Source organism: Tachysurus fulvidraco, chromosome 13, assembly GCF_022655615.1.
Source record: "Tachysurus fulvidraco isolate hzauxx_2018 chromosome 13, HZAU_PFXX_2.0, whole genome shotgun sequence".
Taxonomy (NCBI): domain Eukaryota; kingdom Metazoa; phylum Chordata; class Actinopteri; order Siluriformes; family Bagridae; genus Tachysurus; species Tachysurus fulvidraco.
The window spans coordinates 15,758,873-15,772,339 of record NC_062530.1 but is presented as its reverse complement, the minus strand read 5'-3'; the positions used below and the strand labels follow the sequence as shown (position 1 = coordinate 15,772,339).

General features: G+C 37.9%; 2 protein-coding genes across 2 annotated transcripts in view; one reads left to right on the top strand and one right to left on the bottom strand.

The window, feature by feature from the left end:
- cftr (CF transmembrane conductance regulator) overlaps window positions 1-4,766 on the top strand; it is a 25,192-nt gene extending 20,426 nt beyond the window's left edge. Inside the window, exons 23-27 of the mRNA XM_027161273.2 lie at window positions 179-334; window positions 432-521; window positions 819-991; window positions 1,143-1,248; window positions 4,009-4,766. Coding sequence (XP_027017074.2) covers window positions 179-334; window positions 432-521; window positions 819-991; window positions 1,143-1,248; window positions 4,009-4,221 — 738 coding nt within the window. The 3' untranslated portion in view covers window positions 4,222-4,766. The remainder of the gene's footprint in view (window positions 1-178; window positions 335-431; window positions 522-818; window positions 992-1,142; window positions 1,249-4,008) is intronic.
- A 571-nt stretch (window positions 4,767-5,337) lies between these two features.
- Window positions 5,338-13,467, bottom strand: part of cttnbp2 (cortactin binding protein 2) — a 38,148-nt gene continuing 30,018 nt past the window's right edge. The window contains exons 11-23 of the mRNA XM_027161270.2: window positions 12,308-12,403; window positions 11,482-11,561; window positions 11,172-11,258; window positions 10,398-10,497; window positions 10,115-10,270; window positions 9,610-9,791; window positions 9,186-9,358; window positions 8,877-9,082; window positions 8,243-8,425; window positions 8,050-8,101; window positions 7,835-7,946; window positions 7,469-7,618; window positions 5,338-6,506 (exon numbers count right to left, since the gene is read on the bottom strand). Of these exons, the coding sequence (XP_027017071.2) occupies window positions 6,198-6,506; window positions 7,469-7,618; window positions 7,835-7,946; window positions 8,050-8,101; window positions 8,243-8,425; window positions 8,877-9,082; window positions 9,186-9,358; window positions 9,610-9,791; window positions 10,115-10,270; window positions 10,398-10,497; window positions 11,172-11,258; window positions 11,482-11,561; window positions 12,308-12,403 (1,886 nt within the window). The 3' untranslated portion in view covers window positions 5,338-6,197. The remainder of the gene's footprint in view (window positions 6,507-7,468; window positions 7,619-7,834; window positions 7,947-8,049; window positions 8,102-8,242; window positions 8,426-8,876; window positions 9,083-9,185; window positions 9,359-9,609; window positions 9,792-10,114; window positions 10,271-10,397; window positions 10,498-11,171; window positions 11,259-11,481; window positions 11,562-12,307; window positions 12,404-13,467) is intronic.

Below are 13,467 nucleotides of genomic sequence, written 5' to 3'. Positions count from 1 at the left end.
CATATATGTTTATCCTGGGCTGTTAATCATTCATACTATATATAGTATATAAAATATAGTGTCGTAATCTTCATAGATTAATAGTATTGCATGGTGAAGATTATTATTATTATTTTATAAGAGAATACACCAACAAGCTTGTGTATAAATGTAATGATATTTTATGTTTGGTAATTAGGTGGGCATATTGGGCAGGACAGGTTCTGGGAAAAGCACACTGTTCAATGCGCTCCTCCGTCTGGCCTACACAGATGGAGACATGTCTATTGATGGCGTCTCCTGCTATAACATGTCACTTCAAAAATGGAGGAAGGCTTTTGGTGTGGTGCCTCAGGTATGTTCAAGGCTTAGATATAACAAACATTTATACTGTACTTACACAGTTACAGAAGTCCTCTCATTTTGACTTTGTAACTCCTGGGTTGCTACAGAAAGTTTTCATCTTTACTGGAACATTTCGGATGAACCTGGACCCATATGGCTGCCACGGGGACAAGGAGCTGTGGAGGGTTGTTGAGGAGGTAAATCACACTCATTTATTTTCACTCACTATGATTATTTTGTTCATAGTGCATTTTGAAAACACATTTTACAGCAACTGACCAAAATTCACGTCACGTTTGATGTTTGGATTTAAAGATGTAATAGCGATGAAGCACACTGTTTATTAAGTATCTGATTTTGTTGGATTTAAGTGTGAAATTCATAAAGTTATGAATGGATTGCCTACAGTTATTTGCAATGAGAAATGTCAGAAAAGCTATGCTGTTACCCATGTGGAGATAGTTTTAATTAGTTTTCATAATTTTTTTCTCTAGGTGGGGCTTAAGTCAGTGATTGAGCAATTTCCAGATAAGCTAGATTTTCAGCTGGAATACGGGGGTCATGTGCTGAGCAACGGCCACAAGCAGTTGCTGTGTCTGGCTCGATCCATCCTCAGTAGGGCCCGAATCTTGCTGCTGGATGAACCCAGTGCCCACCTCGACCCCATGTAGGTGAACCACCAGCTTAACAGTAGCACAGTGTGCACAGAAGACTAGAAGCTATGAAATAATATAACGTACATTTAAGATTAAATGACTACAATGGCCTTTATTATGGTATCTAATGAGTTGTATTTTGGTAATTGTGATGGATTTTAGCACTGTGAAGGTACTGAAGAAGACGCTAAGGCAGTCCTTCTCCTCCTGCACTATCTTACTGTGTGAACACAAAGTGGAACCTCTACTGGAGTGCCAGTCCTTCCTGGTAAAGCATTCTGATATCACTTTTATTTCACTGTTGTCTTAAACTGCTAAAACCAATTAGGATGCCCAGTAGCCATGCTACTGATGCTGGCCCCTACTGTATATACAAAGCAGCTACAGAAAACTAAAATAAGTTGATTTTTTGTTCTGTAAATAATGTCTTGATAAAACAACAACAAGGTGGACTAAAGCAGTGTTCCTGTTACCATGTCAGCGCTTCTCATGTGTTTTTTCCTCTCTTTCTTTATTTAAAGAAAAATTGTAATTTCATTTAATGTTAAATTTACTCTAAAGTTACTGTCGGCCATAACATATTATAGCATGCTATAAATACACAACTTGTCATGTTAAATAAAGGCAGAATCCACAAAGTCCTGTTCTGTTTAGAAAAACTGCACCGCTTGACTTAATGAAATAAAAAATAAAAAAACTAGTTCCCTTTTTGAGTTCAGACTATAGAAATGATAAGAATGAGCATATTAACATGTTATAAACATTACAATCAGAACTACTGTCACAGTAAATCAATCAATACCTTTTGGGGTAAATCAGTCAACCTTTTAGTGTCTCTGACAATTGAACCTGTAAAATATGGAAAAACCCACACAAGCTGTTCTACTACAGCACAAACCAACGTACACTAAGAACAGTAATTTGCTTTGAAGTAAACAAAATAAATGAAGAACTCATTGTAATATAATTGTATAATTGTAATACAAAATATAGCTTCTGTACTATGTCAGTAATCAAACCAGCAAAGCTTATTTACTGTATACATGCAGTCATATTGTTATCAGCATTACTTTATTACATTATTAGAATTCATAAATAGTAAGATGTGATATAACATTTATATATTTTTTTTTATAATATTGATATTTGAAATTATTTAACTGAGGTTAACTAGTGGAAATTTGGGCACATTGGAAATAAGTTGGCTCAAATGTAAATGCATGTTGAGAGAGAAATAATCACATGTACATCTGGGCTCTGCTGATGTTAAACTCCTACATGACTACTCTTAACTACTCCAGTGTCACCCATATGAGGATGGGATCCCCTTGAGTCTGGTTCCTCTCAAGGTTTCTTTCTTGCTACTGCTGCCTGTGTCACCTCAGACTTGCTCATTGGGGATAAATGCATACACATTGTGAACTAAATCTATCTAATATTAATCTTGAATTTTGCATTCTATTAATCTTTATATTATTCTTTATATTAACCTTTTGTTCTATGTTTATGTTGTGTAAAGCTAATGTAAAGATGTCAATTGTAAAAAGCGCTATACAAATAAACTTGAATTGAATTGAATTAATACATCGTAAACAGCCAGGAAGCTAGTAGCCATGTTATGTAGTATTGTCTAAACCTGCTTAACATAACCTAGCGCTAGAATAAAAACACTGCTTCCAGGTCATTTACACCCATTGTAGTACTGCTGCCTGAGTTCACAGTTCTAAAGCTCACATTACTATATGCAAATACTGAGACGGCAACAATGACTACTCACTAGATAGGCTACTCACTTATTTTAGTGACAATTTGACAGGCTTTCATTTCAACAAACAGTTCACATATAGTATATGTAGTATAGTAGTAGTATAGTTTGAATACCCTTCAATACAGGGCAATATGTCATAACTGGCAGCGGGACATTTATCTACATAAATCTTCTACAAAAATCTTTCATAGCTAATGTGGTTATGATGTTTCCCACTTACTAGGGTTGGTAGTTGTCAAGGAGGGAGACGAGCTAGCATTAGGACAACATGAAAATCTATTCAGTCATAGGAGCGTTGCCCTGCCTCTCTTTCCCTATGCTCTTGAGCTTTACTTCTATGTGTTGCCATTCTTAACCCTCATTCCTAGATTGTTGAGATGCTAAACTATACAGGAAGAACTGTATGCTATGTGCTTGCTGAACATCCTATTATAAACTGTAATGGGTTAAACCTTTCTTTGTGCACAGGGATATTGTCATGATGTGAAAGGACATCTTGATGTTAAAGCAATCTAGACAATTGTGTACTTCCAAAGTAATGGCAACAGTTTGGGGAAGACTCCTATATTAGTGTAATGATCAGGTGTTCACATGATTTTGGTCATACAATATATAAATGAAGCAGTATACATTGATCAACCATTCAGAATTGCAAAAGAAGTGATTTCTTATACATATAGTAGTCTATATGTACATATAATACACATCTTCCAAGTATGGGACTATGTTTCAATACTGTCTAATGTTTGGTGTAATACAAAATAATTTAATTCCACTTAGATAAACTGGGACAGTGCCATTATTTGTGCTTTCAGTTATTATTTGCTGGGTTTTATACCAGCTTTGTTCCATCATGACTTGAAGTTGAACTGCAGTAGGTAGCATCTAGGTTTATGTATGTACCCACACCCATGACTTTATCTGGGACCCAAGGGATAGGAGTCCAGATGTACACTAATATGAGGCACACTATCATACTATCTGTGCTAAATAAACCTTTCCTCTTATCCTATTAGGATATTATACCTTTAAAGAATACTATTAGTATAGCTCAGACGGTATATGTCTACACTATTATGACAACTTAATACTGTAAATATAAACAGTTATATTTATGCTATTATAATGTCAATCTGTTATGGACAGACTGTCATTGTTTTTATACCAGCTATATTTAAAGTCATGTTGGAAATTAACTTTACAGATAATGACAGTGATATTAATGATTTCTTTTTATTTATATTCACCTTTTTGTTATAGATGATGGAGCAGGGCAAGGTAAAGACTTATGAGTCAATCCAGCGCCTGCTGAATGAGACCAGCCAGCTGAAACAGGCCATGAGTCCAGCTGAGCGCCTCAAACTCTTCCCACGCCGCAACTCTAGCATGCGTGTGCCACAGCCCAAACTGAGCTCCGTCACACTCACCCTGCAGGAGGAGACCGAGGACGACATCCAGGATACTCGACTTTAAGCCCCAGGCATGAGCCTTCATGAGCTCTGTCTGTCTAACTTAGGACTTATGTCCGGTACAATATGTCCTCTTTTTTACACACTCATTTTGAATGTGTGTTGATTTGGAATACAATTGTGGTACAACAAATGAACATCTTTTTATATCTGCAATGAATATAATTTACGGTACTTCATTTACAGACTTTTATAGCAGGAGACAGCAAGACGAGAAAGTGAATTATAATTTTTTTTTATCATGTTCCTCTTGGTGGCCTTCACAGATCATGTTTTAGAACAAACAGTTGTAAATTTTCTCAACTTATTTATTGAATTATCAGTCCATAAGCATCAAACTTGTTCCTGTAAAAAACCTTCACTGCAAAATGTGATTTTGTAAGACAACGATTTAATGTTTTTATATAGTGATGAATTTTTATTTAACTGCTAACAAATGTGGCCTGAAAGGAAAAGCAAAATGTCAGTACAGTGGTTTTTATTACACTACCAGTGATGCTAACTTTGTGGAAAAAATAAACATGAAAAATTTATTTTTTCAAGAGATAATGAATTGTACATTTCTTGTGTCAAATTTTACATTCAAAATGTTTTTCAAGAACGCTCAGACGAAAACATTTTCGGGTTATCGTTAATTGCTTCACGGGGAGGGCAATATACACACACACACACACACACACACACACACACACACACACACACACACACACACACACACACACACTCACACTCACACACACACCTGGAGTCTCCTGAAGTCACTAGTACTTATAGGAATGGACATTGGGCAGCAGTTCAAGTCTGGCACCAGCAAGGTGGGATATGAGCTAGTTGGACTTTCTCATGTTGTAGATGACTGAAATTAAGCTCCCCAATCTGTTCAAAAAACTTATGAACATTCAAAAAAAATCATGAACTTCATAAAGGACAATGCTCCATCACATGCATCCAAGTGCTCCACTGCATGTCTAGATGGAAAGAGCTTCAGAAATGATCTGATTTAAATCCATGTGACACAATACATAGTCGAGGTCATTTCTGTTTTTATTTTTGCCCACTTTACCTGGATTACAGACGTGAATGTGTGAATGTAAATAAAATCAACAGCTTGCGTTACTGGTCAGGGTAACAGTGCGTCTTTAATCGTTGTGCTTGAGGAAACAGGACAATTCTGTGAACCTCATCAGACACCTATCTCACAATTCACCATCAGTGGTTGACTTTAATCTCTTCTGTACATATGAACAAAATTGAGTTTAAAAGTATACTTGATTATCCTAAGTGTTTAATTAAGAAGAACAAATCAAAAATTCATAGTAAATTCATCAACAGTGGCTTCTGCACACGGGTCAAAGTTTAATCAAGTCCTGACTCAGCACACATTCCATGGGCAACTAAAACTACTCATTATGGCTTTACAGACAAAAGAAAAGGACTTGTGTTGCACTGACGTTACTTATTGCCACATTCAGTTCACTTTGAAACAAGTGAGGAAAAATTGACCAAAACATTATATTAGAAACACTATGTACAGTTTTTTAAGCTCTTCAATATACAAGCGCATCACCACAACCACTAGTTTATATATAACATTTAAGTTCCTATTTTTTATTTACACATATTTGGTAAAACCCTGATTAATTTAACAATATGTAGAACCAATCTTGCAACTATTTAAACATAAAATACTGAATCTGAAATCTGAAAATTCTTATTGGCAAAAGAAGAAACACATTTTTTTTCCTTTGATTACCTAAAAGCTCACAAAGCACTTCTTTTATTATTCTTCTAAGATAAGTTTTCTTTTTTTCCCTTTCAAACTTGATACTTCAACATTGAAATATAATAAAACTATGGTCCCAAAGTACATAAGGTAATATAGTGTAACAAGTAATGACAACATTTATTATAAATATTAAAAAGCTGTCAGTAACACAGTTTGAAGGAAGTTTACAGAGATATAGGGTTGGAAAAGGGAGTCTATTCACGATTATTGTAGTTTTTGTGTACGTTAGAGTTAAGGATCCAGATCTCCTCTTCTGGGTGTTTGTTTCTGTTGTTAGTTTGGGTCTGCCTTGTTCTGCTGCTCATGTGGGATCTGCTGCTGTGTGTTTGAGAGAGACGGATGCTGCTGCTGCTGCTGCTAGTGGAAGTGGAGGTATAGGTGGATCGGTTGGAGCTGCTGGGGGTCTGCTGATGGCCCTTGCTGCTGGGGATCGGCAGCTGAGATTTGGGCCTGGCAACTCGGCGTGGGGACGTGTGGACATTTTCTGAGTGACTGCTGTTAATCTGTCAACAATCCACGTATTTAATCACATATTAAACAGAACTAAACACACACACACACACACACACACACACACACACACACACACACACACACACACACACACACACACACACACACACACACACACACAGCATAATACTGGCTCATAGCTAATATAATCAGATCATTTCAATGGTAGCTACAATCTGTTTAAATGTGACAGAGATGAAAGGATGGTTACCTCACTCCTGATTTTTTCAAACTACCACATTTTCTTCTTCTTGGATTTTATTTTACCTGATCAATTTCCTTAATTTAAAGATTCTCATCCCTTATGACTCCCTCAAAAATCTAGGTTGGATTTCAAGCCCATCGGTCAGGATTCCTCTTCATACTATTGCAACATTTTTCATCATGAAGGCTATCAAATGTACAGATGAACATGACATTGCTGCATCATGCTGCACACTGTCATGCTAGTTAGATTTAAATTAAGAGTATGTGCTACTTGTAAACCTATACCGAGGGAAAAAGAGAGAGAGACAGAGACAGAGAGAGCAAGAGAGAGAGAGAGACAGAGAGAGCAAGAGAGAGGCAGAAAGAGATAGAGACAAAGAGAGTGAGAGAGCGAGAGAGACAGAGAGAGAGAGAGAGGCAGAAAGAGATAGAGACAAAGAGAGTGAGAGAGCGAGAGAGACAGAGAGAGAGACAGAGAGAGAGAGAGAGAGCACAAGTATAACATGCAACAGTGCTTTTATGTACATTTTAAATGGCAACAGTAAAAGTGGTATGTTGTCTGACCTCATCAGTACTGCAGGTTTTAATAATCTGGATTAAGTTCCTCTGGGAACCATGCTCACTAATGAACTTATGAAGTACTAGGTTGTTAGCTGATGAATGGAATCAGAGGGGTTTAATCAGTAAAACACACCGAGTTCTTGGGCAATTATCTGTTCATTCTGTAGAGTCATGCTGGTTTTACCTGCTGCACTGGATGCTGGGTAATCTCCAAACTGCTGTGTTCTCTTCTGGCTTGTGCTTGGAGTTCAGAGTAACTGTTCTCCACCTTTCTCTGAAGTGTATCACGACTTGTGCAAGGGAGCATAATAAAGTCCTCTTGAGACACAGTGATCTGCAAAGAATAACACAAAACTTTAATAGATATCTACATAATGTGGATTTATAGTGTTTCACAATGCTAAATGTTACAAGATTTCTATGATGTTAGTTAATAGGAAAATGCTGTTTTACCAGCAAAGTGTTTTGGTCAGAACCGAAGCAACTAAAAAACTGAAGCAACTGCAGGACACTGTATACCACCAATGTACTTAATGATATGATGAAATACCTTGCTTATATCTGGCTCAGATTTGCTGGAGCACAAAGTCTGGAGTTCCCTGATCAGGTCGCTCTCATCATCAGAGTAAAGAGTAAAACCAGCCGAATCCCCGACACTGACTCTGGTGATACACAATCAAAAGTCACATGAATCCAAATAACCAGAAATACGTGTGAGAGTGAATGAACACTGCCCTCTGCTGGTGATACAGCAGAGAAACAAACCTGGGATGATTGGCATTTGTCATTAGATAAGTGTCTGAATTGGACACAGACCCTAAAGAAAAAAAAGATTAAAAAGTGTTACTATAATTGACTAATATGTAGTAAATGATAAAAAAAAAAAACCCTCAGTGTTGTTGTTCAGTCCTTAATATGACATAACACCTGAAGGAGTTGACAACAGATTTTCTCTGACCTTCTTCGACTGAACTGTTAGATCCTATTCCGGATGCAGGACTTGATTTTTTTCTTGGACTGGTGTTGGATCGTCTCCACGCAGCACTATCACGCCCTTTTCGCCCACCTTTCCTGTAGGAGTAGCTAATGGAGGAGAGTGGAAAACATCCACCACGGAACTCTGGCAAAAGCTGGTTGATCTCTGAATGACATTATATACAGAAAGAGGCAAAAGTAAAATTCTCTGAGTGCATTAGCATATCGGTCACAATAACATACTACACAGGAAAAGCAGTATTCTTGATAACCAAATAGCTTCTAAAAATGTTTGTAACCTACAAGAAGACTGAGATTGTATAATACATATAGAGAGAATCTCTAATATGAATCATGTGACCTTATAAGCGTTAAACTCTCACTCTACAAAATGTAATTTAGTTTAATTAGCTTAAATAAGACATTAAGCAACTTGCTAATACAAAAAAAAAAATCTGTGCTACGGAAATGTAATATGGTGGGAATTCTGCATTTGCTTGTGACAAATACACACAAACTTACTAGAAGTTCGATACAAAATGTGTTACTGTAGCTGACATTGCAGCACATGAGGACATGGTGTGAAACAGCGTGTATAACAAGGCTTGGTACTGTACCTGATCTGTCTAGTGGGCAGCTGTGCAGCACAGCTTTATTCAGGACAATGTTGAGAGCTGCTCGCACTACCGCCCTCTGCCCTGGACTTAGGCTTTTGTTGCTAGGAGACCGTCGTTGCAAAGGAGAGTGCTTGGCTGTTACCCTAGAGACGACAGCATCCTCAATGCGTGGGACCACCAGCACGTTCCAAAGACGTGCCAACCACCTTCGAGGAAGCACAAGCAGTGCAACAGAGACCATAGGCCATCATGGACATAGAACTGTGACCACAAGAAAAAAATTTAATTGTGCAAATCAAATGCACTCACTTTATGATGGAATATCTCTGCAAAACTGGACATGAGAGAAAAACATAAGGGCCAAGCAGGACCTCAGGGGTTCCTAGGTGAGAGAGGCAGCTGTTGAGCTGCTGCCAGACTGAACATACCCAGGACAGTGTTCTGTGCACAGGCTCATCAGGGGTCCAGGGTTGGCCCTGAGACTGCAACCACCACAAATATGTTAAAATGGAAGAAAAATTCAAAAGAAAGTCTTAGATGTTCCTAACAATTGCTACCAACAATGAGTGAATTAGCCTGTGTTATTACCTCTATTGTTTTCAGCGGTTTTTGTATTTATTGTAGCACACAGTACAGCTAGATATCCTACCTGATTAAAATGAACAGTTCTTCATAATGGACACAATTACAAACAACAGTTGATAAAATTAAGACTACAAAAATGAGGGCTGACCTTGTGGAGAAATTTCCTGCGGAGGTGGCGTCCCAACATGCTGCTGAGCGGCTCGGTGTCCCAGCGCAGTTGCACCCAGCGGAAGTGTTGCTGCAGTCGCAACTCAGCACCCTGCAGCCTTGGCTTGGCCAGAGTGCCGATTAAAAAACTGCCCTCTTGGAAGTAGTACAATCGCTCCACACCTACGGGCCAAAAGATGGTGAGTCAGAAATGTCTTACGTAACTGAGGCACAATAAAGATTCTAGTCAACATATCCTGTGATTATAACAAAACATAAAATATACTCAAATTTAATTTTTAGAACCACTTGCATGTATGGCATCAACTGGCGCTTGCATTGCTAATAATCTTTGACAAAAAAATTTACTTTCATAATGGCCGAGACTTAATATGTTTAAAAATTAAATTTAAATGGTTGCTATAAAGATATTCTGAGACAGAACACTCCTGAATAATACACAGAAGAAGAGAGTTAAAGCAATGTTTCATCTCTTGCAGTCTCACCATGGTTTAGAGAGAGTGAGCAGAGTGAGCCTCGGTTCTCCAGTGCCTCACATAGATTCTCCAGCATGTGGCTAAGGGAGTGAGCTCTCTCCAGCCCCTCTAGCACCACCACCACACATCGGCCTACCACAGGCTCCTGAACACACACCAGGAATCCTGACAAATCACAACAAATTACTCTGGTTTGATTTTATATACAACAAAAACAACCTGATTCTTATACAGTAAATGTATATTAAATATAATACTAATAAATGCAACAGCGTTAAAAAGAAGATCCTACCACAATTGATGAAGGTCTCCAACAGGTGATCTTTAGACTGACCCTCAGCTATCTCCACACGGATGACATCACAGCCGATCCCCATGGCCTCTTGTCTGTGCTGAGCAGTGTGTACACAAACATAAGCAAAAACAACAACAACAACAACAACAACTGAATAACAGATTGGAGTAACAGATCAAGTGCAAATACTTCCAGTCAGAGGTACTGTTTGATTCTGTAAAACAACTAACAAGCTATTGTGCTCTGTGGTATGTATTAAAATGCTGAGCCGCCAGTTGACCTCAATTTTGGATCAGGATGGCATAAAGGAGAGGTCTCTGAAAGAGAATTCATTATTTAGCCTCAGATGGCATGTACTAAAGCCACAAAGTCTGACTAAAGCAACACAGATTTATGGAAAAGATATCAGGTAATTAGGGTTTGAAATATGTTGATCTGAAACTCCCATTCAGTAACTGTCATACCTGAGCAGTGTCACATGTATATTAAAAAAAACAGAAAAACAACTGTTCTTTAGTTGAATGACAATGCCGATGTCAAGGTCTTGCAGGATAAAATCCAGGAGGTCCAGGACTTCAGCAAGCACAGAAATGTTGCCTAATATCTAACTAAGAAACTTTGTTGTTCTTTACTTTTATTTGATGCCTGTTTGTAATCCATTATAAGCAACATAAATTAATATCACAGTTTTAGATGTAAATTAACGCTAGATATACGTATTTATTAAATAATTCCCTTTAAAAATCAGCATACTTTTGTTCTTTCTCCTACCTTGATGTGGTTAGCAATCTGGTTGGCGATGTACTCCTGAAAACTTCCCTCCAGTCCATGAAAAATAACATTACGATATTGTTCAACCTAAACAAAGACAGTAGGCAAAAAAGACGTTTTGAGTTCAATTGAATGAATGAAAATGTTGCCTAGATTAAATAGTCATTTGCCCAGGCTATACTTTGCTGTGTGTGTGTGTGTGTGTGTGTGTATGTGTGACAGGGAGATGAGTCCATATCTAAAAACAGGACCCCTAGCTTTAGATAAGGAACGTTTTCTACTAAATCTGTGTGTGTAAAATGCAGCATACCAGGCGCACATAATTCTGCAGCAGCGGGAGCGGGATTAACGAGTCATAGGTCGTCTCATCCAGAGCACGCTCTGACAGACCTGATACAAAGGGAAAAGAAGGACAGATCTGTAAATCAGCATGCCAAGGATCTGGGAGAGATTGTATGATGAAACACTTGACTAGACTGCCTTAATGTACTTAATGACAGAACATTCTGGAGTCTTGGTGTGTGCCTTGGAGGCATGTCTAGGGATAACCTGAATAAATCTTTAGTAATTATTAGTTATAATTCTTTAATTAATAGATGCTTTATTTACTCTGGTGAAGACATCTGTTTATTGTTTATTTTGACACAGATAAGCCTAAATCCTGGAGGGAGTACTTGATCTGGCAAACTGTTGTTAATGGGATTCCTTCATTAGGGAAAGAAATCTATTTTCATCCACTGGTGTGGTTTTACATGGTCTGCAGTCCTTCTGAACCAAATAGTTGATTTAGTCAATCCTAATGTTCCTACCATACATTTGTTTAGATTTTTATTAGCCAAATGATGGCTTGATTCACTGGAAGTACCAGCTCTTTAGACTTGAGTGTAATCAGCAACAAATCAGTCTAGAACTCTAGACCTAAATTATATATCCTCAAATTCATGTCTGCACTTTGAGCTCATATCCAGTATTCAGTATATTGATGTAGACAACTACATTTACAAGAACTTTTACATCTTTCAAGCCCTATATTTTCTGACCATCCAACAATATAGCACTACTCAATAGAGAAATCAATATCAGGTTGAGACTGAAAATGTAAAGCTTTCGATTAAAATGTGTTTTGCACTACGTACCTTTGAGGTGGATAGAAATCCGCTGGCTCAATCGCTTACGGATCATGTCCCAAGGGGACTGCGTCAGCTCCTGCCCAGGGAGCCAGACAGCAGAACCTGCAGTGCACACAAAGCATGCATTAAAAGGTAGATGTGCAATAGGCAACATGGAAATGTAATTCTCAGTGACTGCTGAGCTTTCAGTATGTTGACAGAGACAACAGTGCTGCATATTTCTAATCTGCACCAGCTGACTGTTCAGAATTTCTTCTCTCAAGAATAAACCCATATCCACATATATAAATGTTATTTTCATATAATAAATTCAAATATTATTATATATGTAAATATTTTTACATTTTTAAAGAACCGATATTGACTGATTCCGGAGGGCTCCTTATTCAGTGAACATAAACTAAACCCCCTGCCTATAAACAACCTAAATATGAGGAACTGAAATCTGGAAAACAAAAACAAGACAAACAAGATATAGAAGGCCAGATGAAAGAGGTGGGTGAGGATCTTGGTTTATTTTCAGAAGCCATGCATGACAACAATAAGGCCAAGCCAAGCTCAATTAGTCCTTAATGCCAACTCTTTCCCTACTTGGCCCAGAGTGACTTTGGATAACATCCAGGGAACAGAGCCATTTTAAAGGCTGTGTCAGCCTGTGTGGGGCTAATTATATTAAAAGTGTACATGCTTGGAAGGGCAAATGTTTTTGTTTATTTTGCAAGTGAGTACACACACACACACGCATGCACACACACACACACACACACACACACACACACACACACACACACACACACACACACACACACACACACACACACACACACACACACACACACACATGCACAACAATAAACCAGCTTTAACTACATAGTCCATCATGCAATATAATATCTATTCATGTATCACTATCACAGCAGTTGCAATTATAACAAAGGTCAACATACGTCGTGAACCTAGAAGGTTTTTAAAAAGTTAAATAGTTAAATAGATCTCTATGTTTACAATTGAACAATGGGCATAAAATTAACAATGGTGTAGCTTGCAAAATAAGCTATTTTTTTGTATATGTGTATGACATTTGGAAGTGTAGTAATTGATACATGAAAAGCAATGGGCAGGGTGAGCCGGACAATCTGTCAAGCTTCCAAAACTCTTCAGAGAAC